This window comes from Oncorhynchus tshawytscha, linkage group LG32, assembly GCF_018296145.1.
Source record: "Oncorhynchus tshawytscha isolate Ot180627B linkage group LG32, Otsh_v2.0, whole genome shotgun sequence".
NCBI classification, from domain to species: Eukaryota; Metazoa; Chordata; class Actinopteri; order Salmoniformes; family Salmonidae; genus Oncorhynchus; species Oncorhynchus tshawytscha.
Genome location: NC_056460.1, coordinates 10,181,077 through 10,207,053, shown reverse-complemented (window position 1 = coordinate 10,207,053; position 25,977 = coordinate 10,181,077). Strand labels below are relative to the sequence as shown.

Here is a 25,977-nt window from a genome sequence, read left to right as displayed (position 1 = left end):
GGTCCCTGAGATCTTTAATGTCGTTTCCTCTTAACATTTATTACGGAAGATTCCGTTCAATTTACAGGCCTAAAGTTTATACTCAGTTATCATCACTGGGGCATTCACAGGCTGGTCACACGAATGCATTCAAGCACAGACAGTTCACGGCCATTATGTTTGTACATCGCAGATCTGTCCCTCAATTTAGCACACTCACCCCAGCAGGCCTCATAATTATGTTTTTAGTACCACCTTTTATTGATCTGGGAGGTGCTCCGCAGGATCTAGTTTTATGACCATCCAGGTTGAGTAAGGTGACGCTCGATTATGCATCCTAGATCTTCTCCCAGTCTATTGGATTCAGATCTATGTTCTCAGAAGATCACAATGCACTTGCTCAACTCAAGATGCCAGGCTCTGTATTGTATCAATCTGCTCTGTCATGTCATATCATGATTCGGATGTGCTGACCACACAATAAGATATCCTTCCGCCAGGAAATTTCTTTGAGTGCACGGAAATGGCTAAAGTTATCCCATCAAATATGTAGACAGCATCTGAGACAGCTGCCGAAGTAGTGTCCCCCCCCACACAGATTCCATTGAGTCCTACTCACCATGTTTTCTCATCTGTTCACAGGTACCCAGGTGGGCGTAACGGACAGGTCATGGGGCTACGGCGCTGGAGGGGCCCCATAAGAGAGCCAGGCCCCATAGGGGAGGAGCCCAAGGAGAATGGAGTGGAGGAGAATGGCCTCAGTGACCCCACAGTGACCCCTGAGGAGCCACTGTCCGAGCCCCTGCCTGAGAGACCCCAGCAGTGGTCTGTGACAGAGAACGGCCTGAGGAAGAGCCCTGCACTAACGCTGTATAGGCAACAGAGCCTGGTCATCCTTACAGGTGGGTGACGTGGTCAGACACATACACACACAGAATGGTACACACATATTAATGTTAATAGTCATATACACACTCGTATACACACAATCAGGCAGGAATACCATACACACACACACACATTCAGTATGCTAAATACACTATATATAAAAACATTTGTGGATTCGGATATTTCAGCCACACCCATTGTTGACAGGTGTATAAAATGGAGCGTACAGCCATGCAATCTCCATAGACAAACATTGGCAATAGAAAGGCCTTACTGAAGAGCTCAGTGACTTTCAATGTGGCACCGTCATAGGATGCCACCTTTCCAACAAGTCAGTTTGTCAAATTTCTCGCCTGCTAGGGCTTCCCCGGTCAATTGTAAGTGCTGTTATTGTGAAGTGGAAATGTCTCGGAGCAACAACGGCTCAGCCGCAAAGTGGTAGGCAACACAAGCTCACAGAACAAGACCACCGAGTGCTAAAGCGCATAGCGCGTAAAAATCATCTGTCCTCGGTTGCAACACTCACTACCAAGTTCCAAACTGCCTCTGGAGGCAACATCAGCACAAGATCTGTTCGTCGGGAGCTTCATGAAAAGGGTTTCCATGGCTGAGCAGCCGCACACAAGCCTAAGATCACCATGCGCAATGCCAAGCATTGGCTGGAGTGGCGTTAAGCTTGCCGCCACTCTGTAGCATCAAAAACGCGTTCTCTGGAGTGATGAATCCCGCTTCACCATCAAGCAGTCCTACGGATGAATCTGGGTTTGGCGAACACTACCTGCCCCAAAGTGTAGTGCAAACTGTAAAGTTTGGTGGAGGAGGAGTAATGGTCTGGGGCTGTTTTTCATGGTTTGGGCTAGGCCCCTTAGTTCCAGTGAAGGGAAATCTTAACGCTACAGCATTCAATAACATTCTAGATGATTCTGTGCTTCCAACTTTATGGCAACAGTTTGGGGAAGGCCTTTTCCTGTTCCGGTATGACAATGCCCCCGTGCACAAAGCGAGGGTCATACAGAAATGGTCTGTTGAGATCTGTGTGGAAGAACTTGACTGGACTGCACAGGGCCCTGACCTCAACCCCATCAATCACCTTTGGAATTAATTGGAACACCAACTGTGAACCAGTCCGAATCGCCCAACATCCGTGCCCGACCTCACCAATGCTCTTGTTACTGAATGGAAGCAAGTCCCCCTAGCAATGTTACAACACCTAATGGAAAGCCTTCCCAGAAGTGTGTAGGCTGTTATGGCAGCAAAGGGGTGGACCAACTCCATATTAATGTCCATGATTTTGGAATGAGATGTTCGACGAGCAGGTGTCCACATACTTTTGGTCATGCAGTGTATGTGTGTGTCACCAATCAAATTTCTGTTTTATTTGAGTATGTGTTTTATGTGCAGAGCCAGAGAGAGATAACGATCTGAGGATTTCCACAGTGAAGACCCAGGAGATCCTCCAAGGCAACGTGGTGAGGGAGAGTGCAGAGGGCACTGGCACCGTGGAGTAAGTATTTATCAGACCTAGGGCTGTTGCGGTGACCGTATTACCGCCACACTTGTGCTGAGTACATTGTACCAACCAGGATGGGAACGGCCGCATAAATATGTTTGCTGTCAGAGTCATCGTCGCCCTGGTGCTTAAAGCCTGTTGTTTTACTAACTGTGTCATCTCGTAAACTTTCCTTGACTTTGAATTAGATACTTATCACAATTAACTGTTCATGAGGCATGTACAATCAGTGTGTGTTTGGGAAGGGTTCTCTGACATACCTTTTACTGTAAAAGTCCCACCCATACAATCATATAGGACCAATCATCAGTTAGAGATACCATATTAGGATTTACCCCAGGTTTACTGTTGCCAGGGTACACTTCACAACACCAGCTTTAAGGAATGTTTGTTTGATTGTTTCCAATACGTGTACTCTACGTTTCTAGTTGTAGTCTAGCATGTCCCTCTAATCACTCTGACATCAATAAAAATGTATTTCAAAATCTAATCGAACACTTCATGAGAGCCCATGAGCTCATGTTGCGCAACATTTCTATAGGCTATGCAATTGTGTGAGAAAACAGAGTGATGGCCTCTTAAAAATAGCATCCCATCAGCTTTCTATAGGCTCGGCCTACTATATATTTTTCTCAACTTTCCTAATATTAAGCACATTGCTTCTCTTTACAACAGTATAGCCTACCTGGCTAGCATATAAAAATTACCACAGGAAAATCGTCCTCCGTTCGCTATTTAAGTGCATAGATGACATGTATTTTTTTTCCCCTGCCAGTTTCGGGACAAGTGAATAATAATGGTCCATTCTGAATCAAAACTAATTTCACACATGTTATTTAGTATATGGAAAGACAAGATTAAATCAGGAATAGTCTGATGAGTGACAATATTTGCCTATCACTTGAACTGAATGATATATTATCACTTGTGAATGATGCCTAGCGTGTGGCAAGAAACGAGGCCTTTTTTTCCATCTTTTTCAATTCATAGTTGCACAACTCATGTAGCCTAGCCCGTAGATCTATATCTTAAAGTGGCCAAATAACTTCTTAAAATTAAGCACATTAATCCACTTTACAAGGGGTGTAAGAGTCCAACTGTCATACATAGGCAGCGAATGTGTTTCAAGTTTGGGAAAGATCCTTTTCACCATAAAGATGCACCTCTATAATAAAAGCATTACATGCATAATCGCATTTGCGGTCAATTTTGATCATGGTGTTTTCCTCCTAATGAAACATTCGTGCTTATAGCCTACTGCCGTGTGCGCATTGCTGTGCTTATAATGTGAAGAAATAGCCTAATAGTTTATCAACATTTTAAGCTAAATGTTCTGATCTGTTGCATCAGCCTCATTGCATAGTGGTTGCATTAATTTGGAATCTATCACATCCCACAACTGTCCCTGACTATGTTTGGAATATTTATTTATTGCATAGAACAGAATAGGTCAACTTTTGTACAATGGGGGATGGTAGATTGACATAGGCTAGTGCTTTTGCTCGTCGTTAGGCCTACTCATCTTGTTGGCTGACGAAAAAGTAAATGTGGACAGTTCTTCCAATATCTTCAATATGCACCTCGGAATTGGATAAGGACGCGTGCACTTGCGTCCCCGATGTGTCTGTCTACACTTGTAGCCTGTGAGAAAGACCCGATCATGTGATGGAGAGCCATGTGAGTGAGAAGTGCTTCGGAGCACGTAGCACTTAGAGAAAAGGGAATTATAATGATTATATTGAGCCCAAGGGCACAACGGTCACTGGCCCGCAAAAGGCATGGATTTTTAAGAGTGCATTACGGTCACACAAAGGGAATGCCGCCGGGAAATTCGAGGCATTATCAAGTGCTTGACAAATTGTGAATGAGAGACTGATGAAGTGTGTACAGCCTGTGCAAAACAAACTAAGCAGAGCTCATGCCTTTCAAGCTACTTTTTTTCAAATCATCATTAGAGTGGCATCATGCAGCCTTCCAATGTATTAAAAATCGAAACATATAGCCCAATGTTTGAAGAACTAAAGGTACATTAAAAACTCAATTAAGAATATAGGAGTACCTATTTCTTTGTTAACTGCTCAACACAGAATAGCTGCATATGCGCATTCCCTCGAATCTTTTGGAGAAAATATCATTTTTATTTTATTCAGCTTTATTCTATTGTATTCTTCATACTATAAAATAATGTAAAATAATGCCACGGAATTCTAAGCAAATCTTGTCTGCTAAATGAACTAGTGTAGCCCACAGTCATATGGCATAGCCAGATCAGGGCCTAACATAAGGTCAACTTACATATGCAATTCTGTTCTTGTGAAATAGACAAAAAATACATTTTCATATCATGTTTCTTTATACCTGTCTAAAATAAAGAATGGATTTATTGTTAAGGCGTAGGCTATAATACATGGATTTATTAGACTTTTTAAAATTGAGATGTTCCGAAGGTATGCATCAGTGGCTTGCAGCCTATGTGTAGAAGCCAGCAGATGCTAAATGTGTTTAGGTTCATTAATGGTCAGTTACCGTGAGACCGGCAGTTATTTGGTTGACAATCACCAGATGACGAAATTTCATGATCGCCACATCCCTAATCAGACCTATTAATCATGATTGTTGACCCAGTGTCACCGCCTGATTCAGTAAGTGTGAAACGTAATCGTTCCTGAGTGTCAACTACAAATGAAGGGAGCAGGGATGCTTTACAAATGTTATTCAAGAGACCATTATGGGATATCTTTTCAAACTGTCAAATGAGGTATTCTAAATATAATTCAGGACACATTTTTTTCCCCACTTTTGGTAGCAGCTGAACGTATCTTTCACACGAACCACCTTTCCGTGTGTATTGTCTTTGTTAGACTAAAGAGGACACCAATAGACACTTTCATTTTCCCTCCCTTAGCGACATCTAGTCCGAGAGACAAGATGTGCAGAAACGCACAGGGAAGTACCTCTGCATGCCTAAGCCAGGAGTGATTAACAGCAGTTTATTCAGTTGCGAAATGTGGCATAAATTTGGCATGAGCTCTCGGTCTGGGGGTTGTTGGGAATCTTTCTCATTGAGAGACATTCCTTAATGAGCTCCATTAGATGTGGAGACACCAGTGTTTCCCAAGAGGGAGTGGCATCTGTCATTCCTAAATTCTTTGTGCACACATCAGGTGTTAAAACCACACTCTGTACCAACCAGGATGGGAACGGCCGCATAAATATGTTTGCTGTCAGAGTCATCGTCGACCCTGGTGCTTAAAGCCTGTTGTTTTACTGTGTCATCTCGTAAACTTTCCTTGACTTTGAATTAGATACTTATCACAATTAACTGTTCATGAGGCATGTACAATCAGTGTGTGTTTGGGAAGGGTTCTCTGACATACCTTTTACTGTAAAAGTCCCACCCATACAATCATATAGGACCAATCACCAGTTAGAGATACCATATTAGGATTTACCCCAGGTTTCCTGTGGCCAGGGTGCACTTCACAACACCAGCTTTAAGGAATGTTTGTTTCTAAACATGTACTCTATGCTTCTAGTTGCCGTCTAGCATCTATTGCCTTTTAAAACCGAACCCATTGTTTCCCCAACCCAACCCCCCCCCCCAGGACGGACAGGATCGACAAGGTGATTAAGCAGTGGGAGGGCTCCTTCTTCAAGGGGAACCCCAAGCTGCGGAAGAAGTCGGTGTCGCTACGATTCGACCTGCACATGGCGGTGGCAGACGAGGGCTGCGCCCAGACCAAGCAGGACAGCCTGCCCGACGTGGAGGTCCGCCTGGTGATGAAGAGGTCCCGCAGTATCCCCACCATCGCGGCAAATGTCGAGGCAACAGTATAGTCGATGCAACAGTATGCCCATCATTGATGGGTGATATCATCATTGAATTGCCTCCCTCATAAATGTTGTGATCTGGCAACAGCATCCTTACCCTTGACAGTGATATCGCCATGATATCAGCATTGCTTCCCATTGACCTAGGCTGAAGACGGGAAGGTTAAGACAAGACATTCCATGCGCAAGCGTTCAAAATATAAAACACATTCATGGGACCGACCAGGTCCATTAATAACTATTAGCGCCATTGCTAACTAGCAACATTGGTCCCATGAATTGCAAAGAGTTATGAAATATTATAAACTGGTGGTTCGAGCCCTGAATGCAGATTGGCTGACAGCTGTGGTATATCAGACCATATACCACAGGAATGATAACATTTGTTTTTACTGCTCTAATTACTTTGGTAACCAGTTTATAATTGCAATAAGGCACCTCAGGGTTTGTGGTATATGCCAATATACCACGGCTAAGGGCTGTATCCAGGCACTCTGCGTTGCGCATAAGAACAGCCCTTAGCCGCTGTCTATTGGCCATATACCACACCTCCTCGGGCCTTATTGCTAAATTAGAATCCTCTTGTACTAACCTGTATATTTTGAACCTAGCCATTGACCCGAGTGGTATTGTCATGACATCAAAGTTCCTGCAACTCCACTATCACCCACAATCATCATTGTGACATCAGCATTACCAGCAGCCATTTTGCAACCCCCATGACCAAACCAGCCACAGAAGACCACATACATGAGGGGTTAATGAGTGTTTCATTTGATATATCAGCAATTCTTAATCATGTGTAAAAGTAGAAAGTCATATTGCCTACTTGCGATTTTGCCATCCAAGGCAAATGTGACAAAATGCCATCTTCAAGAGATTTCCCCTGTGGTCAATAATATATGATAGAGTATATAGTACTCACTGTGGTCATCACATTTAACAAATGTATAATCCAACCATCCCTCAGTAACAACTGACACTTTATACAGGTGGTGAAAAATATAATCTGCGGCATCACAGAGTTGTATGTGGAATTCTACTGGGGACTATTTAAGGGTGGTTCTTTACTTCTCAATTCGCTGTGTGTAAAAGGCGAATGGTTTTGCTACGCAGTCATGGATCAACCCAGCACTGGCAGTTTGCCTATGGCTGAAACCTGTACTTCGGGCTTTTTCCTTATAATGCTGTAAATCAACTGTAATCTATATATGGACAAAGTCCAAACAAAGCAACGAAGTTAGAAATGTACAGTAAAAAAAAATAATAAAAAGCTATTTATTTCCCCCACACTGCTCACTGTGACCCGAAATTGCAGTGAGGCTTCTTCCTGGAGAGCAACCCTCCTGTAGGTTTTCGTTTCAACCCGAGTTGTAACTAACCTGATTCAGTTTATCAACCAGCTAATTATTAGAATCAGGTGCGCTACATTAGGATATGAGTGAAAACGTACAGGACAGAAGCTCTCCAACGGTTGGAGACGGAGGGCCTTTTTCTAATCTAACCCCGCCTCTTGTATCGCAGAGATATACCCTGGTTTAGCCAGCAGGGGCCGGTATTTGTAAATATTTGCTCTACAGTATCCTGAATGCTTTATTTTGGTATTGTTGTGTCGTATACATAATATCTATATGACTGATTACACTCTATAAGACAGTATCTTTATTTTATTTTTTTGCAATGTTTTTGAGTTGGCACCAAATATATGACACGAAGATAATACCATTGTGCATTGCAGTTGGGTCCCTCCTGTGTACAAATGTTAAAAACAATTATATTCTATGCAGTTCTTCATGCGCTTGATTTGCTCTGCTTCACGGAGTACTTGGGACTAATTCTTCTTTTCGTTTTTGGAGCTCTTTAACTTTAGAATGAAGAATTATGCCTTTATCTAATAATGTATTCATTTAAATAAAACACCAAAAACGCTGTCTTCAGTGGGTTTAAAAAAAATATATATAGAATAGTATATTTCTCTAGTCGTGGGTATGTGTACAAATGCTGCAAATTTTTCAGAGATAATGTATTTCCACAGAGTCATATTATTTAATGTATTTCCCGATTCTTTCGTGTATTTGGCAGTTATGTGTTTGGGGTATGGGTGCACCCTGCAGGGATATTAAAGATCCATTACCGGACAAGACACAAACACTTGTCACTTTAAGTTTATTATCATCCTAAATATAAAATAAACATGACAAAATATGAAATAGATACGTTTTGTATTCAATACACAATAATATACATCTGACAAAATAGATATGATAAAGTTAGTGCAGGAAAAAATATAATTATTGTCATGAAGCATAGCAATAGGCTATACATAATCAAATGACCCATATTAGGGCCCAATTCTAACTTGCATGCCCATAAATCACATTTTCTCATGCATTAGTGTAGATGGGAGAGTTGTGCCAAAATGCAAGTGACACATGGATCTCAAGTTAGAATTTGTCCCGGAAGAGGATAGCTCTACTTATCTAATGAACCTCTAGTGCTTTTCAACCTCGGGGGTTGACTATTAAATAAGGTACTGATCTACAGTACATCAGTAGTGTACTTTGTCTAACCCTTCCCATCCAAACTATACAATGTTATAGCTTGTAACATCTATGTGACCTATCGATTTTGAAATCTACAGGATCTTCCTACCTTGTATGAAATTAATTGGGGGTACCACATTTTCATGAACGGACACCATCTTAGCTTTGGAAAGTAAGCTTTTTGGGCTCAGTGGGTCATCAGACCTGCAACATGCTACAGGAATCACTTGCAGACCTGCCAACCCTGTCCAATTTTTTAGAGTACCAGACGTGCGCGTCAAATTGGAGATTCAACTCGCGCGCGAATTGGGGTTGTTTTTAATCCCCAAAAAAAAAATCAGGCCCTATTCATTTCTGCGTACTTTTAACTCGGATCTCGTGCCTGCCTGCATACACGGACCGAGAATTGACACATCAGAGTATCTGTGTCAGGTCTGGCTCTGGGCGCCCTCGTAGACCGTAGTGATGTAAAGAGCTTCCAACATTCAGTCCGGTGATATTGTCTTATCTCACCTTCCCATACTGGACAGATTGAGGTTATGGTTTGAAAATTATGCCCTGTGTCAACTCAATGGTCGGATTACAGGGTTGAAGAGGGTCGTATTCTGCGAAGACGTGGCACACATTCTCCCTACCCGCTTCAGTGCCCTTTGCCACTATACCAAATATCCTGGAGGGGGAAAAAAATAATCAAAGTTGGATATTAGCCTACATTGTTGTTAGCTTTCATTTCCAAATTATACCTATTATAATGTGGGCAAATGCATGCTGAAGCTATCTAATAATGAAGAACATTACCTTGCTGGTTTGGAACTCTTGTGCCACCTGCGAAGATAAAAAGTGGTTGAATTTAGAGATTAAAACGATGTTTAAAAATGGAGAGAGAAACAGTCCATTCAGAGTGGACTTTATTTCTGATTTGTAGGCCCCATGTTTTTCCTGACCACATGACTTTACCAGGAAAAACTTGGGCCCTGAAACACAAGCTTTTGAAAGAATCAACTCACAGTCTCTTGTCTGGATCTTCACCACTGTAGCTGAGCATGTGTGCAGGGTAATGACGTCTGAAGAAAAGTCTAATGGGAACACACACATTCATCAGATTTCATTTCATCAAGAAAGGTCTTAGAAGTCATTTACCATCATCAGCTGTAGAGTCACCGAACAACTCAAAAGAAAATGTCATTCAGAAAAAACGCCATATTTTTCTTACTTTCTCTGGATGTCTGTCAAGGTGACACCTTTGGGTGACACCTTCAGGTTGACTATGGTGGGTGTGATGGTGCTCAGGTCCATTGTGAAAGTGGAGGACACAGCCTTTTGTACAGCACAAGGCCCTGTCAACGTCTCAGTGGGGATAGCACTCAGGTAGAGGAAATTGCAAGCTAGGGTGAAGACAGGGAAGATCATGAATTCATTTGAGAGAAGAGAAACCAGTGTGGTGCTTTTTTAAAATCACAGCTGTCTACTGCGGCATGCAGGACAGGGGGACAACCACTACATTGCACTGCAGATTTCTACACTTAACAGTCATTCCCTAAATATTATAGGAGTCCAAATGCTGTGTGCAATGTAACCTACTATGACTGTTTATAATGTAGCATAATTGATTGAATGCAAGAAGTTGCAACATTGTTGCAGCTTGTGTTGCACTCCTACAGCGCTGTATAAAATCTGTCCACGTTAAGCAGATTCCTAATTAATAAGCAGGCGAGGAGTATTTGTATGGGTGGCAATGAGAGAGTGTTGAATTTAGCCAAGATAAACATGAATTGCTATTTTGATACGTGAGGCTTATTTGATCTAATATAAGTTTTGTCGTGTTTAGGTTGTTACGAGTGTACTGATATAACTGTTATTCACGTGACATCCTGGCAACTTTGAGAAAACGTTCTATCAGAGTTGTCCCTGTTGAAATTCAAGACAGTCTATGCATATTATTAGGCTTGAATAGAATCGTACTCTCCATTGAACACAGGCGGGTGACGTCAACACCCCTCATCGAATATTCAAAATAGTATTTAAATAACAATATCAAATCAAATCAAATTTTATTTGTCACATACACATGGTTAGCAGATGTTAATGCGAGTGTAGCGAAATGCTTGTGCTTCTAGTTCCGACAATGCAGTAATAACGAGCAAGTAATCTAACTAACAATTCCAAAAAAACTACTGTCTTATACACAGTGTAAGGGGATAAAGAATATGTACATAAGGATATATGAATGAGTGATGGTACAGAGCAGCATAGGCAAGATACAGTAGATGATATCGAGTACAGTATATACATATGAGATAAGTATGTAAACCAAGTGGCATAGTTAAAGTGGCTAGTGATACATGTATTACATAAGGATGCAGTCGATGATATAGAGTACAGTATCAACGTATGCATATGAGATGAACAATGTAGGGTAAGTAACATTATATAAGGTAGCATTGTTTAAAGTGGCTAGTGATATATTTACATCATTTCCCATCAATTCCCATGATTAAAGTGGCTGGAGTAGAGTCAGTGTCATTGACAGTGTGTTGGCAGTAGCCACTCAATGTTAGTGGTGGCTATTTAACAGTCTGATGGCCTTGAGATAGAAGCTGTTTTTCAGTCTCTCGGTCCCAGCTTTGATGCACCTGTACTGACCTCGCCTTCTGGATGACAGCGGGGTGAACAGGCAGTGGCTCGGGTGGTTGATGTCCTTGATGATCTTTATGGCCTTCCTGTAGCATCGGGTGGTGTAGGTGTCCTGGAGGGCAGGTAGTTTGCCCCGGTGATGCGTTGTGCAGACCTCACTACCCTCTGGAGAGCCTTACGGTTGAGGGCGGTGCAGTTGCCATACCAGGCGGTGATACAGCCCGCCAGGATGCTCTCGATTGTGCATCTGTAGAAGTTTGTGAGTGCTATTGGTGACAAGCCAAATTTCTTCAGCCTCCTGAGGTTGAAGAGGCGCTGCTGCGCCTTCCTCACGATGCTGTCTGTGTGAGTGGACCAATTCAGTTTGTCTGTGATGTGTATGCCGAGGAACTTAAAACTTGCTACCCTCTCCACTACTGTTCCATCGATGTGGATGGGGGGGTGTTCCCTCTGCTGTTTCCTGAAGTCCACAATCATCTCCTTAGTTTTGTTGACGTTGAGTGTGAGGTTATTTTCCTGACACCACACTCCGAGGGCCCTCACCTCCTCCCTGTAGGCCGTCTCGTCGTTGTTGGTAATCAAGCCTACCACTGTTGTGTCGTCCGCAAACTTGATGATTGAGTTGGAGGCGTGCATGGCCACGCAGTCGTGGGTGAACAGGGAGTACAGGAGAGGGCTCAGAACGCACCCTTGTGGGGCCCCAGTGTTGAGGATCAGCGGGGAGGAGATGTTGTTGCCTACCCTCACCACCTGGGGGCGGCCCGTCAGGAAGTCCAGTACCCAGTTGCACAGGGCGGGGTCGAGACCCAGGGTCTCGAGCTTGATGACGAGCTTGGAGGGTACTATGGTGTTGAATGCCGAGCTGTAGTCGATGAACAGCATTCTCACATAGGTATTCCTCTTGTCCAGATGGGTTAGGGCAGTGTGCAGTGTGGTTGAGATTGCATCGTCTGTGGACCTATTTGGGCGGTAAGCAAATTGGAGTGGGTCAAGGGTGTCAGGTAGGGTGGAGGTGATATGATCCTTGACTAGTCTCTCAAAGCACTTCATGATGACGGATGTGAGTGCTACGGGGCGGTAGTCGTTTAGCTCAGTTACCTTAGCTTTCTTGGGAACAGGAACAATGGTGGCCCTCTTGAAGCATGTGGGAACAGCAGACTGGTATAGGGATTGATTGAATATGTCCGTAAACACACCGGCCAGCTGGTCTGCGCATGCTCTGAGGGCGCGGCTGGGGATGCCGTCTGGGCCTGCAGCCTTGCGAGGGTTAACACGTTTAAATGTCTTACTCACTTCGGCTGCAGTGAAGGAGAGACCGCATGTTTCCGTTGCAGGCCGTGTCAGTGGCACTGTATTGTCCTCAAAGCGGGCAAAAAGTTATTTAGTCTGCCTGGGAGCAAGACATCCTGGTCCGTGACTGGGCTGGGTTTCTTCCTGTAGTCCGTGATTGACTGTAGACCCTGCCACATGCCTCTTGTGTCTGAGCCGTTGAATTGAGATTCTACTTTGTCTCTGTACTGGCGCTTAGCTTGTTTGATAGCCTTGCAGAGGAATAGCTGCACTGTTTGTATTCAGTCATGTTACCAGACACCTTGCCCTGATTAAAAGCAGTGGTTCGTGCCTTCAGTTTCACACGAATGCTGCCATCAATCCACGGTTTCTGGTTAGGGAATGTTTTAATCGTTGCTATGGGAATGACATCTTCAACGCACGTTCTAATGAACTTGCACACCGAATCAGCGTATTCGTCAATGTTGTTGTCTGACGCAATACGAAACATCTCCCAGTCCACGTGATGGAAGCAGTCTTGGAGTGTGGAGTCAGCTTGGTCGGACCAGCGTTGGACAGACCTCAGCGTGGGAGCTTCTTGTTTTAGTTTCTGTCTGTAGGCAGGGATCAACAAAATGGATATATATCCACAATATATCCACCAATCCAAATAGAGGAATATGTGTGGAAGCTTGACAGCGCGCCATTCCGCTCTGTGGACAACAAATCCAATTGCCGAGACGAATACATAGGTATTTTGTCAATATCCAAATCTCTGGCTTTATCAAGAATACTGTGATGATCCAGATACTTGGCAGGAGTCACGAGGGGTCAGGTGATCACCTCACCTTTGTTGGCATGCACTGCTTTGGAATCCCTAAAAAACATGCCACTTTGATTCAAGTGACTTTTTGTAGCAGGTTAGGATAGCATTTTCGCTAACCTAATTCTCCTAACCAACTACACACAGTAGTAGCTATATCAAAGTGGCGTGTTTTTAGGGAATCTCTGCACGTCTTACCTGAAGATAACGTTCGCTGACTTTGTAAATATTTAATTATGTTCCAAAAGTATATTACGGGGAAACTAACAAGTTCAAGATCACCAAAATGCAGCAGTTTTCACCCGTTACGGACAAAATATGCAGTATAACCCGCAGTACGCTGCAATTCTTTCTGCTAAAATGCCAGTCAACTGCATTTACTCTACTTTTACTGCTATCTCAAAACTGCAATATTTTTTTTGTAAGGCCAAGTTTACTCAGGTAAGCCATTTAACAGATAATTAGCTAATATTACAATGAAATGCTGGCTACTATAGCTAGCTAGCTTGGAATACTTCTTTAGCCAGTCACCATTAAGGCCTACCGAACATGTTCATGAAATATGATGTTGATGCATGTTATTCCTTAGAGGCAGAATAATATAAAACTTAGCTAGCTGATTGGCGAATTGATACCACAACTCGATAACCTAATGATGAACGGTGGGTGCACAATTCTCACCTGTCTTGGTCTTGTCTTCTGGTGCTGACCTGTCATTTGTTTCCTCCTGTCCTTTGTTCAGATCTGTAGACCAAACAGATGCAGTTGAAGTCGGAAGTTTACATACACCTTAGCCAAATACATTTAAACTCAGTTTTTCACAATTCATGACATTTAACCCTAGTAAAAACTACCTGTCTTAGGTCAGTTGGGATCACCACTTTATTTTAAGAATGTGAAATGTCAGAATAATTGTAGAGAGAATTATTTATTTCAGCTTGTATTTCTTTCATCACATTCCTAGTGGGTCAGAAGTTTACATACACTCAATTAGTATTTGGTAGCATTGCCTTTGAATTGTTTAGCATGGGTCAAATGTTTTGGGTAGCCTTCCACAAGCTTCCCACAATAAGTTGGGTGAATTTTGGCCCATTCCTCCTGACAGAGCTGGTGTAACTAAGTCAGGTTTGTAGGCCTCCTTGCTCGCACACGCTTTTTCAGTTCTGCCCACACATTTTCTATAGGCTTGAGGTCAGGGCTTTGTGATGGCCACTCCAATACCTTGATTTTGTTGTCCTTAAGCCATTTTGCCCCAACTTTGGAAGTATGCTTGGGGTCATTGTCCATTTGGAAGACCCATTTGTGACCAAGCTTTAACTTCCTGACTGATGTCTTGTGATGTTGCTTCAATATATCCACATCATTGTTCTTCTTCATGACGCCATCTATTTTGTGAAGTGCACCAGTTTCTCCTGCAGCAAAGCACCCCCACAACATGATGCCGCCACCCCTGTGCTTCATGGTTGGGATGGTGTTTTTCAGCTTGCAAGCCTCCCCCTTTTACCTCCAAACATAACGATGGTCATTATGGCCAAACAGTTCTATTTTTGTTTCATCAGACCAGAGGACATTTCTCCAAAAAGTACAATCTTTGTCCCCATGTGCAGTTGCAAACCGTAGTCTGGCTTTATGGCGGTTTTGGAGCTGTGGCTTCTTACTTGCTGAGCAGCCTTTCAGGTTATGTCGATATAGGACTTGTTTTACTGTGGATATAGATACTTTTGTACCTGTTTCCTCCAGCATCTTCACAAGGTTCTTTGCTGTTGTTCTGGGATTGATTTGCACTTTTCACACCAAAGTACGTTAATCTCTAGGAGACAGAACGAGTCTCCTTCTTGAGCGGTATGACGGCTGTGTGGTCCCATGTTGTTTATACTTGCGTACTATTGTTTGTACAGATGAACGTGGTACCTTCAGACATTTGGAAATTGCTCCCAAGGATGAACCAGACTTGTGGAAGTCTACCATTTTATTTCTGAGGTCTTGGCTGATTTCTTTTGATTTCCCCATGATGTCAAGCAAAGAGGCACTGAGTTTACAGGTAGGTCTTGAAATACATCCACAGGTACACCTCCAATTGACTCAAATTATGTCAATTAGACTATAAGAATCTTCTAAAGCCATGACATAATTTTCTGGAATTTTCCAAGCTGTTTAAAGGCACAGTCAACTTAGTGTATGTAAACTTCTGACTCACTGGAATTGTGATACAGTGAATTATAAGTAAAATAATCTGTCTGTAAGCAATTGTTGGAAAAATGACTTGTGTCATGAACAAAGTAGATGTCCTAAACGACTTGCCAAAAACTATAGTTTGTTAACAAGAAATTTGTGGAGTGGTTGAAAAAAACGAGTTTTAATGACTCCCAACCTAAGTGTATGTAAACGTCCGACTTCAACTGTACTATTTAATTGCCTGGTTTAGAAATGAAAATGTTGTCTTATATGTGGAATATGCTATTATTCACATCATCATAACATGTATGTAAACATCATCTGTGGCTTGTTGCCTGATTAGATTTAGGCTATTCGTTAAAGTATTATAGCATACCATGTGACTGGAGCAGAAGTTTGCAGGGTAGGGCATACGGAGTGACGGTGTGTTGGAAGACCAGGGCAGACAGACTACCTGCAAGGGGATACAAAAAAAACTTAGTGGTTGAATGTACATATCAAATGATAAAAGTATTCATGTTGTTTCAAGGAATGTCCACAAGAGGGCGTGGGTGATCTTTCTGAGTCATGGCATTACGTCTGTGCACCAGAGTAGCTTTGATGATCCAAGGCAACAACAAAGCAACATCGACATCACAAATGTGTTTGAGATCGGCATAGATTGTCACAATCAGACTCAACTGTTGTTTTTCTAGTGTGATTGTTGCGGTACAGCCAATATAAATCTCATCTACTTTCATTCTTTCTTACAGGACAGGATAGAAGCCTACATCTCTCAAAGCCCTGAAATGAAAACGTCTCCATCCCTCTGCCTCCCAGTTTTCAGGACACAGACCAGACATGGCTGACTCAAGTCTTGTGATTTGTGCTTCTCCTAAACCAGGGCGTGGGCCTTTTGTCAAGACTGTTTACCATGAATGAGCAATCTGTCAAATAAGTGTGGGATTGATGGATTGTCACACTATGAATGAACAAGTTGACGTAGCCCACTTCTTACCAAAGTACGGTTCATGTGAGGAGCCCTTGATGCGGACGCCCTTGGCCGACGATTCAATGAGAAAGTGCCTCACGAGATCTGAGCTGCCCTCCGCTGCAATAAAGAAGCCAAGAGTCAGGAAAGAGACAAGGCAGATAGGCAGTGTAGTATTTACTGAAAACAAATCTGATATGACATATGCCAGTTAGATAACATACGGACAGATGGCTTTGATTCTACTGTGATGATGCGGTGTTGTGTAATATTCATAAGTTACTACTGATGTAAGAAGCCAGGATTTAATCTCTATTATAACATTCCGGTAATCAAATGCTATTGAGTGTTTGCACTGCCACAGAGGTAGACATTATGAGTAATGAGCGGCCTCCGGTTGCACCACAGATTTCAGGGTCAACACAGACCGACATTCCCACTCAAGTTAGCAGCGGGGAGAGTTAGGTGAGACCTGCCAGGTCTTTTCAAGACACACTGGTGTTGATCCTGGCATTTAGTGTGCTTTAGTTGTGTGTACTCTGTTTATAGGACTGTGTGATGTGTGGTGGTGGTGGTTCTGAGCAGCGGTGTTGTACTGAGAAGGACTTAAGGATCGTTTACCTGGTTGGCCAGTAGGGGATATGTTGACGGGCGCCTGGTCCACCTTCATAGCCAGCCCGAAGGAGCCTCTGAAGGACGTGCTGTCTCTCACCACGAAGGTCCCCGGCTCCTTATCTATCACTAAGGCCTCAGCTACAATCACACAGGTACCACAGGTACAGATCAGATTGTGCAGGGCTATCCCCATAGTCACCATTGTTGTGCAGGGCTATCCCCATAGTCACCATTGTTGTGCAGGGCTATCCCCATAGTCACCATTGTTGTGCAGGGCTATCCCCATAGTCACCATTGTTGTGCAGGGCTATCCCCATAGTCACCATTGTTGTGCAGGGCTATCCCCATAGTCACCATTGTTGTGCAGGGCTATCCCCATAGTCACCATTGTTGTGCAGGGCTATCCCCATAGTCACCATTGTTGTGCAGGGCTATCCCCATAGTCACAATTGTTTGTCACTCTGTTGCAGACCGAGTATCAATAAAAAATAATTCATTTTAGCCTAAGATCAGCTTTTGTTTTCTGTTTCAACCTAAATTTGCTTTGCGTCTTTGAAACGTAATTTAGAACTTAAAATGCAACAGTTGCTGCCAAATATATTGGCTCCCCGTTTCTTCTCAAAACTCTTACCCTGAACTCTGTTGATGTGTGGGCGGAACCAGAACTGAGAGGTGTCCATGACAAACTTCATGGAGTGCTGGTTGCCTTGGAAATGGCCTTGCAAAGCTGAGGGACCATGAAAAGAAAATGCACATGCTTTTATTATTGTATACGCACAAACCTTGTCCCAGCAGAGAGCACTGGACTGAGATTTTAAACAGATTAACGAGGATCATCATCATCAGGACTCACAGTGAGAGGGAGATGGCGAGGATGGCCTGAAGCTGGGCCTCTGCTTGATCTGTATGTCTGGGACCATTGCCTCTGGAGGTGACTGGGGGCTGAGCTCCCGCTCTGGGGCTCCGTTGACCAACACCACAGGGATGTCTGTCAGTGAACCGGCCAGGGAGGCAGGGCTGCTGTGGATCCCCTGGAAGTGGCCGAGTGGTGATGGGCCGGTCGGCGAACGCTTGTTGGTGAACGGCCTGGTCGAGGACCTGGACACGTCGCTGTAGGAGCTGGACGTGCGGTAGAGGAGGAGAGACTCGGGGCTGTCGCCTTCACTGTCACTGAGCAAGGACTGATAGCTGCGGAAGAGAGATGAGTGGAAGAGAAGATGTTTACGGCACTGTGGAGTCCAGACAGAGGGTAGATTGAGCTTTCAAATGTCAATCTGTATCAGCACCAGTTAGTGTTGCTCTATGGAGTCATGACTGGTCTAACTTGTCATTATCTTTGCATCAAACTCCGATATTAAAGTCATTTCCAAAAGCATGTATTAACAGAGTGCGAAGGAGTCTGACCTGCCCATCATGTAACTGGTTTCTGAGCCGGGCGACGTGGAGATCATCGAGACGGCACTGTTCCTGTGAGAGTGTGACATGCGCAGGGTAACCGGGGATGAACACGTGCCCGCCTCGCCTCCCTGCGTTGAGGGCAGCCGCCGGCGGACGACACTTCCACACGGCAGTGGGGGGCGAGAGGAGGCATCAGAGAACACCAGGGAGCCTTGGGGGCTGCACCTGGAGCCAGAAGCAGAGGACAGTGGGATGGGAATGCTGCAGGAGGGGGAGACGGAGGTGGAGATGTGCCTTGGAGCACAGCCTCTGGCCACACAGCTGGAGACGTCTTCATCTGGAGAGAAGTCATCTGGAGAGGAGAGAGGGAGAACGCCAGAGGAAGTTGGTGCTAAATATCGAATGGATAAAAGGGAATGAAAAGGGGAATGAGAAACCGAATGGGTCTAGACAATATAAGAAATTGCAAATGTTGTGTTATCTGAGAGGAGAGAGGAAGAACAAACATGAGAGAAGCGTGAGAAAGGAATGTTCAGTGGCTTAACCAGGGAATCAACTGAACTTCCCTATTCGGCGAGCAACAAGTCACACAATTCGTCTTTTTTTTTTTTTTTTTCTCCCGGTGTTTCTAACATACAGTCACTTACGAGAAGTGATCACACACATTTCAGGTTGGATGGTCTTAAACGTTTCCTTCCCCATAATACGAATGAGAAGTGTTGAAATAGTTGTTTTCCTGTGATCAACAATCATATCCACTGAGTGCCGTTACAGATCAAATGTATTGCCTTTTCAAGAGCCGCATACCCATACTCTACAGTCAGAGCAGATTGTGGAGACTTGTTTAATCTCATACGTGTACACACACATATATCCCATTCCTTTCCCTTCTATGGCGTTGTCTGTATTAGATGGGTGTGGCTTTACTATGGCAATACTACCCTGAGTATACCAGACATTAAAAAACATCCTAGTATTGAGTTTCGCCCCCCTTTTGCCCTCAGAACAGCCTCAATTCGTTGGGGCATCGACTACAAGGTGTCGAAAGCGTTCCACAGGGATGCTGGCCCATGTTGACTCTAATGCTTCCCACAGTTGTGTCAAGTTGGCTAGATGTCCTTTGGGTGGTGGACCATTCTTAACCAGTGCCATCAATAAGGGATCATAGCATTCACCTGGATTCACCTGGTCAGTCTATGTGTTGGAAAGAGCAGGCGTTCTTAATGTTTTGTGCACTCAGTGTCTACCACACAAGTGTTTTCCTGGGAGGCTTAAGACAGCAGGTTGAAATTCCTCCACGTCGTGCAGGCTTTTACTTGTTCAAGTGAGTCCCAACCCAGCCTCTTCAAATACACCAAGCAAACACTGTGTTCCTGCTGTGAGGATGAGAATGCAGTAATTTGCCACGGAGAAGTTTCAACTTGTCCCCCCAAAAAAAAAAAAAAAAAAAATTCTGGTTGACTGTATGATCTACCCGCTTGTCAGTAACGGCGGGAACCTATTGAAATAGATGAGTCTGTTGCCCCATGACACTGAGGTGAGGTGTCCTGTGGTCAGGGTGAGTGAGACTGTTATGTTGTGACTAGAGTTCATGTGGAACGGTGACTAGTACCAAGGGGGAGATCCGTTGATGAGTAGGTAGTAGCAGTAACTATATCCATCACAATTACTGTGACCTCATTCGGTACATCCCACGCCATTTATTCTTTGGTTTTCTAAGAATGAAAACTTCTGTATGGAATTGTGCTCACTTCTGTTTTTCAGTTGTTCAGACCATGTCAGACAGTTACTGTCAAAGGTTGACTGTATTTAAAGCACCAGTGCGTCTGCCTCAGATGTTCTGGGTGTGGTTTTTTTTTTTTTGTCTGGGCAGTAACCCCAGACATATGTACTCTATTTTGTAACATTAAACTGATGTGAAATTATGGGTGGATTTGTACATATCCCCGGGCCATGGGTACATGAATGGGGCACAAAGGAAGTTGTTATTCAAGGTTCTCAGGCTTGGTCTCCAGCCAACGTAACTGCAGATGTTTCTAGCCATGTTTTACGACGGAAAAGTACCCTAGGTCTGAACCCTTTCGTTGGCCAAGTTGGACATTTTTCATTTTTCAAAACTGTTGAATTGAATGAGTGAAAGTAATTCTGTAGGCGTAGGCCTCCTGACAGATATACGTAGAAATATTGATTAAAAAAATATATGTATGTAGATAAACTACAGTTTAAATTAAGCATGTGAGTTTGTACTGTAGAAAATAAATAGGCCTATATTACAGCAATGAATAAATATTGGGCTTTATATGCCCCCTCACTCATTGTCCTACCTGTGTGGAGGCTGCTGGACTGGGACCTCTTGTTGAAGTAGATGGGATCAAACGTGGGGTCCAGTTCCAGAATGAGCTGGTTCAGGTTATCTAGGGAGATGTCCAGGTCGTCCTGTTCACTGCAACTCCCGTTGGGGTCCATCATGGCGCTCGGACTGCACCCCAGAGCCGCCTCACGAGCAGAGTCCAGGCAGGTACTCTGACCCACCCTCAGAATGTGATTGGGTATTATGTGAGACATGGCTCCAGCTATAGGCATCACGTAAATCTCTGAAACAGACACACCAGTGGGATTAACTCACTCTATTACATCTACTGCTGTAAATATCATTCTTAGTATATCTTGTGTAAATTCATCCGGTGCATACATAGTACCAGTCAGAAATTTGGACACACCTACTCATTCAAGGGTTTTCCTTTATTTTCACTATTTTCTATACATTGTATAATAACAGTGAAGACATCAAAACTACTGAAAAAACACATATGGAATCATGTAGTAACCAAAAAAGTGTTAAACAAATCAGAATATAATTTACATTTGAGTTTCTTCAAATCTGCCTTGACAGATTTGCACACTTGGCATTCTCTCAACCTGGAATGCTTTTCCAACTGTCTTGAAGGAGTTCCCACATATGCTTAGCACTTCTTGGCTGCTTTTCCTTCACTCTGTGGTCCAACTCATCCCAAACCATCTCAATTGGCCCAAGCAAGTCTCTTCTTATTATTGGTGTTCTTTGGTAGTGGTTTCTTTGCAGCAATTCAACCGTGAAGGCCTAATTCATGCAGTCTCCTCTGAACAGTTGATGTTGAGATGTGTCTGTTACTTAAACTGTTACTATGAAGCATTTATTTGGGCTGCAATCTGTGGTGCAGTTAACTCTAATGAACCTATCCTCTGCAAAGCTAAATATGGGTCTTCCTTTCCTGTGGCGGTACTCATGAGAGCCAGTTTCATCATAGCACTTGATGGTTTTTGCGACAGCACTTGACTGACCTTCATGTCTTAAAGTAATGTCGTGTCTCTTTGCTTATTTGAGCTGTTCTTGACATAGCCATATTGGCAAAATACCAAGTACATATTATCTTCTGTATACCACCCCTACCATGTTACAGCACAACTGATTGGCTGAAACACATTAAGAAGGAAAGAAATTCCTCAAATTAAGGCACACCTGTTAATTGAAATGCATTCCAGCTGGTTGAAGCTAGTTAGAGAATGCCAAGAGTGTGCATAGCCGTCATCAAGGCAAAAGGGTTGCTATTTGAATAATCTCAAATAGAAAATATATTCTGATTTAACACTTTTTTTTTCATGTGTTATTTCATAGTTTTGATGTCTTCACTATTGTTTTACAATGTAGAAAATAGTTTTAAAAAATAAAGAAAAACCCTGGATTGAGTAAGTGTGTCCAAACTTTTAAACTGGTACTGTACATATAGATGGAATTTGGATTACTGTTACAGTGCTTTTTGGGTTGTTAATTGGATTTGTTCCCACGTCCCATATTAAACTTTGATTTGATTTGATTAGCACAGGCGAGATTGCTAACATTGGCGTGTCAATGGGATGAATGGAAGTTATTGCACTGTGTCCGAACTGACCTAAATAGGACAGCTGTGCCTAACCTACACTTGACCCTGCTACTGTACAAGTTATATTTACACTTTGCTAAAATGCACATGTATGTATACAAATCTACATTACAGATAAAAATGTTAAGAAACCCAGAGGGGAAAAGTTATTAAAACTGTCTGGTTGTAAGGAACGGAATTTCAACCAGAGTTGCCTTCTAAGAGAAAGCTGTCAGTTAAAGGACATTGCAATTCAACAGAACCCAAGTAGAAGGCTCAGCACTAAAAGTTCAGATGTGGTACAGTAGATGATTTACACGTTTGTTTTAGGATTCACATCATATTGCTTTTTTCATTGGACTCACACACATTGTTATCTTGAGTCAAATCAATTCAAATATCACTCTTCCACATTGTGTGATCTCCACCCAGCGGTTCCCAGCCTCAATAGACCTGCAGCTGTCCCGTGAACTATAAGAACCCTCCACAAACGTTCATTGTATTGTTGATAGCATTGTCAACAAAGGTCAACTCTTTTGTGAACCCAGTGAAAGGAGCTACATCTAAATATGAGTAATATTTAATTATATGAGACCTGTTTACTGTTGGCTTAACAGCTACTGGTGATTAACAGATACTCTCATCCTTCTCTTCAGGTTTTCTGCCTACCAGTTGCTTATCAATACTATTGTTAATTAGCATCAAACATGCAAGAGTATAGGTAAGGGCCATAGTCATTCTGAAACTGACATATTTGACCTAGAAGTATGATGCAATCTTGTGAAAGTGAAAGGTTTGCTTGCAGTGATAGTTGAGGAGATAAAGGAAGCAGTCAGAGGAAGGGTGTCAGAGGGAGTTCATAGACTCTACCCCCTCCTCCCCCTCGTCTCAGACAGGGCAAGGCACCCAGTGAGTCACAGGGCCAGAGGGAGTCGCCATGACAATGCAACCCTTGTTGTCCCCCCCAACATTTCCATTGCTGATACAGCAATCAGAGACCATACGTTTTCTATCGTGATTTACCAATGGTAAATACAGCAATTAAAAGATGTGCAGATGTCACATCTAAGAACTGCTTCCTATTTTATTTACCCTTTATTTAACTTGGGAAATCGGTTGAGAACAAATTCTTATTTACAATGACGGCCTACCCCGGCCAAACCCTCCCCTAACCCGGACGACGCAGGGCCAGTTGTGCGCCGCCCCATGGGACTCCTGATCACGGCCAGTTGTGATACAGCCTGGGATCGAACCAGGGTCTGTAGTGAGGCCTCTATCACTAAGATGCAGTGCCTTAGACCCCTGCGCCACTCGGGAGGCCTTATAAAGACCCCCTTTAGTGTTGCTGTAGTGTACTGTAGCCTACTATTTCCACATTGCAGACAGAGTGAGGAAAGTTGATGCTTGAGGCTCTCCGTTATGTGACACACTTCAAAAACATTCTATCAGCCTTAGGGGCAACACATACTGTAGTTGCAGTAGCATGAGGTTGCAGCATTAGATTGAGACCCTGCGAAGGACGTCCAATCTCCATGTGTATGTGCAGGTAGCTTGTGCATGAGGTCCCAACCCACCTTCACCACGATACACGTAATACTTATAAGAATAATAGATATACACTACCGTTCAAAAGTTTGGGGTCATGTAGAAATGTCCTTGTTTAAAAAATATATTTTTTTAAATGTCCATTAAAATAACATCAAATTGAAATACAGAAATACAGTGTAGACATTCATAATGTTGTAAATGACTATTGTAGCTGGAAACGGCTGATTTTTAAAAAATTGAATATCTACATAGGCATACAGAGCCACATTAGAGAGCCCCATTATCAGCCTCACAAGGCCAGCATCCCGGAGACGCCTCTTCGCTGTTGACGTTGAGACTGGTGTTTTGCGGGTACTATTTAATGAAGCTGCCAGTTGAGGACTTGTGGTGCATCTGTTTCTCAAACTAGACACTCTAATGTACTTGTCCTCTTGCTCAGTTATGCACCAGGGTCTCCCACTCCTCTTTCTATTCTGGTTAGGGCCAGTTTGCGCTGTTCTGTGAAGGGAGTAGTACACAGCATTGTACGAGATCTTCAGTTTCTTGGCAATTTCTCGCATGGAATAACCTTCATTTCTCAGAACAAGAATAGACTGCTGAGTTTCAGAAGAAAGTTCTTTGTTTCTGGCCATTTTGAGCCTGTAATCGAACCCACAAATGCTGATGCTCCAGATACTCAACTAGTCTAAAGAAGGCCAGTTTTATTGCTTCTTTAATCAGAACAACCATTTTCAGCTGTGCTAACATAATTGCAAAAGGGTTTTCTAATGATCAATTAGCCTTTTAAAATGATAAACTTGGATTAGCTAACATTACGTGCCATTGGAACACTGGAGTGATGGTTACTCATAATGGGCCTCTGTACGCCTGTGTAGATATTCCATTAAAAATCAGCCGTTTCCTGCTACAATAGTCATTTACAACATTAACAATGTCTACACTGTATTTCTTATCAATTTGATGTTATTTTAATGGACAAATGTGCTTTTCTTTCAGAAACTAGTACATTTCTAAGTGACCCCAAACCTTTGAACGATAGTGTAAGTCTGTTACTGAAAAATCCCTACTTTAACATTTGTAAAGACACAATTATCTATCCTTGATGAACGTTTTTTGATACTCGCTTGCATAAATCTTTTTTTCTACAAAGTGTAACAGCAGAATTATAAGTAAACACAGTATACATATTCTAATTAAATGCATTCTTAATCTCAGTCCCATTTATGAGATCCTGTATACTGAAATATAGTTGAGGTATCTTACCTGTTTTTGTTGTTCTCTTGTTCTCAATGTGTAAAGAAAGGGGTTGTTTATGTCCCTGAGGTTTCAAAGTAAATGAATCCAGGAGTAGAATGCTTTTATTGATAGCTCCCGACCCCTCCTACTGTCATCCAGTCAGCCCACTGTTTCACACGCCCTTGCTTGCAGCTCTAACATTCTGGGTTAGGTCGGATGATGTCATCAACGTGGTAAGCACATAGAGTTGTAGGATAATTATTTTGAGCCAGTAACAGGAAATAGGAATTATATATCATATAATTCTTGGTGATTTGGAATAAATTTTATTTTTACAGACATCTGTAACTAGAATGAGTGAAATTGAAAGGAGGGGTAGTGTTCTAGAGAACACAGTCGTGAAGAGGGCACGAGTCCGACCCCTGTCTTATATTTTCCACTCAGAAAGGATGTAAAGGGATAAACCCTTTCTTACAAACAATAGCCTATTGTCATTTGCTTTTCTGGGGAAGTGACCTCGCCAAGGTCCGCTTTGAAACGAGTAGGTGAATGAAACGATGTCTGACTTTTGCTAATCTCCTCTGTAACCCCATAGAGTGTAAACCATTTATTAACCGCGCCATGTGATGTTCTTTTGTCCCGTGGAAGCCTTCAAGGTC

The 25,977-nt window shown here is 42.9% G+C and overlaps 2 protein-coding genes across 4 annotated transcripts in view; one reads left to right on the top strand and one right to left on the bottom strand.

Annotated features, from left to right (window-relative positions):
• LOC112245752 (keratin, type I cytoskeletal 18-A) overlaps positions 1-6,618 on the top strand; it is a 30,923-nt gene extending 24,305 nt beyond the window's left edge. For both annotated transcript variants that reach the window (XM_042310703.1, XM_024413909.2), the window contains 3 exons: positions 622-881; positions 2,269-2,371; positions 5,983-6,618. In XM_042310703.1, coding sequence (XP_042166637.1) covers positions 622-881; positions 2,269-2,371; positions 5,983-6,214 — 595 coding nt within the window. In that variant the 3' untranslated portion in view covers positions 6,215-6,618. The remainder of the gene's footprint in view (positions 1-621; positions 882-2,268; positions 2,372-5,982) is intronic.
• Positions 6,619-9,010: 2,392 nt separating this feature from the next.
• LOC112245760 (tensin-4-like) lies at positions 9,011-25,496 on the bottom strand. Of its 2 annotated transcripts, none has more exons than XM_042310701.1 (13): positions 25,346-25,496; positions 20,960-21,229; positions 18,642-19,026; positions 18,091-18,425; positions 17,869-17,964; positions 17,244-17,375; positions 16,650-16,742; positions 16,029-16,106; positions 14,159-14,221; positions 9,965-10,136; positions 9,759-9,827; positions 9,550-9,576; positions 9,011-9,421 (listed from the first exon to the last, which is right to left on the bottom strand). In XM_042310701.1, exons 2-13 carry the CDS (start codon positions 21,216-21,218, stop codon positions 9,289-9,291), a joined length of 1,842 nt encoding a protein of 613 aa, XP_042166635.1. In that variant the 5' UTR covers positions 21,219-21,229; positions 25,346-25,496; the 3' UTR covers positions 9,011-9,288. The 2 variants fall into 2 exon arrangements, with proteins under 2 accessions (XP_042166635.1, XP_042166636.1); XM_042310702.1 differs by having other exon boundaries at positions 18,642-18,987.
• Positions 25,497-25,977: the final 481 nt, after the last annotated feature.

What these genes read in the sequence shown, in the direction of transcription:
- LOC112245760 (XM_042310701.1), bottom strand. Translation starts at nt 21,218, where the DNA reads ATGCCTATAGCTGGAGCCATGTCTCACATAATACCCAATCACATTCTG. An exon ending in GTCCAGCAGCCTCCACACAG is followed by an intron (nt 19,027 to 20,959) that starts GTAGGACAATGA and finishes TTCGATATTTAG; the next exon opens with CACCAACTTCCTCTGGCGTT. An exon ending in CTCACATGAACCGTACTTTG is followed by an intron (nt 16,107 to 16,649) that starts GTAAGAAGTGGG and finishes ATCCCCTTGCAG; the next exon opens with GTAGTCTGTCTGCCCTGGTC.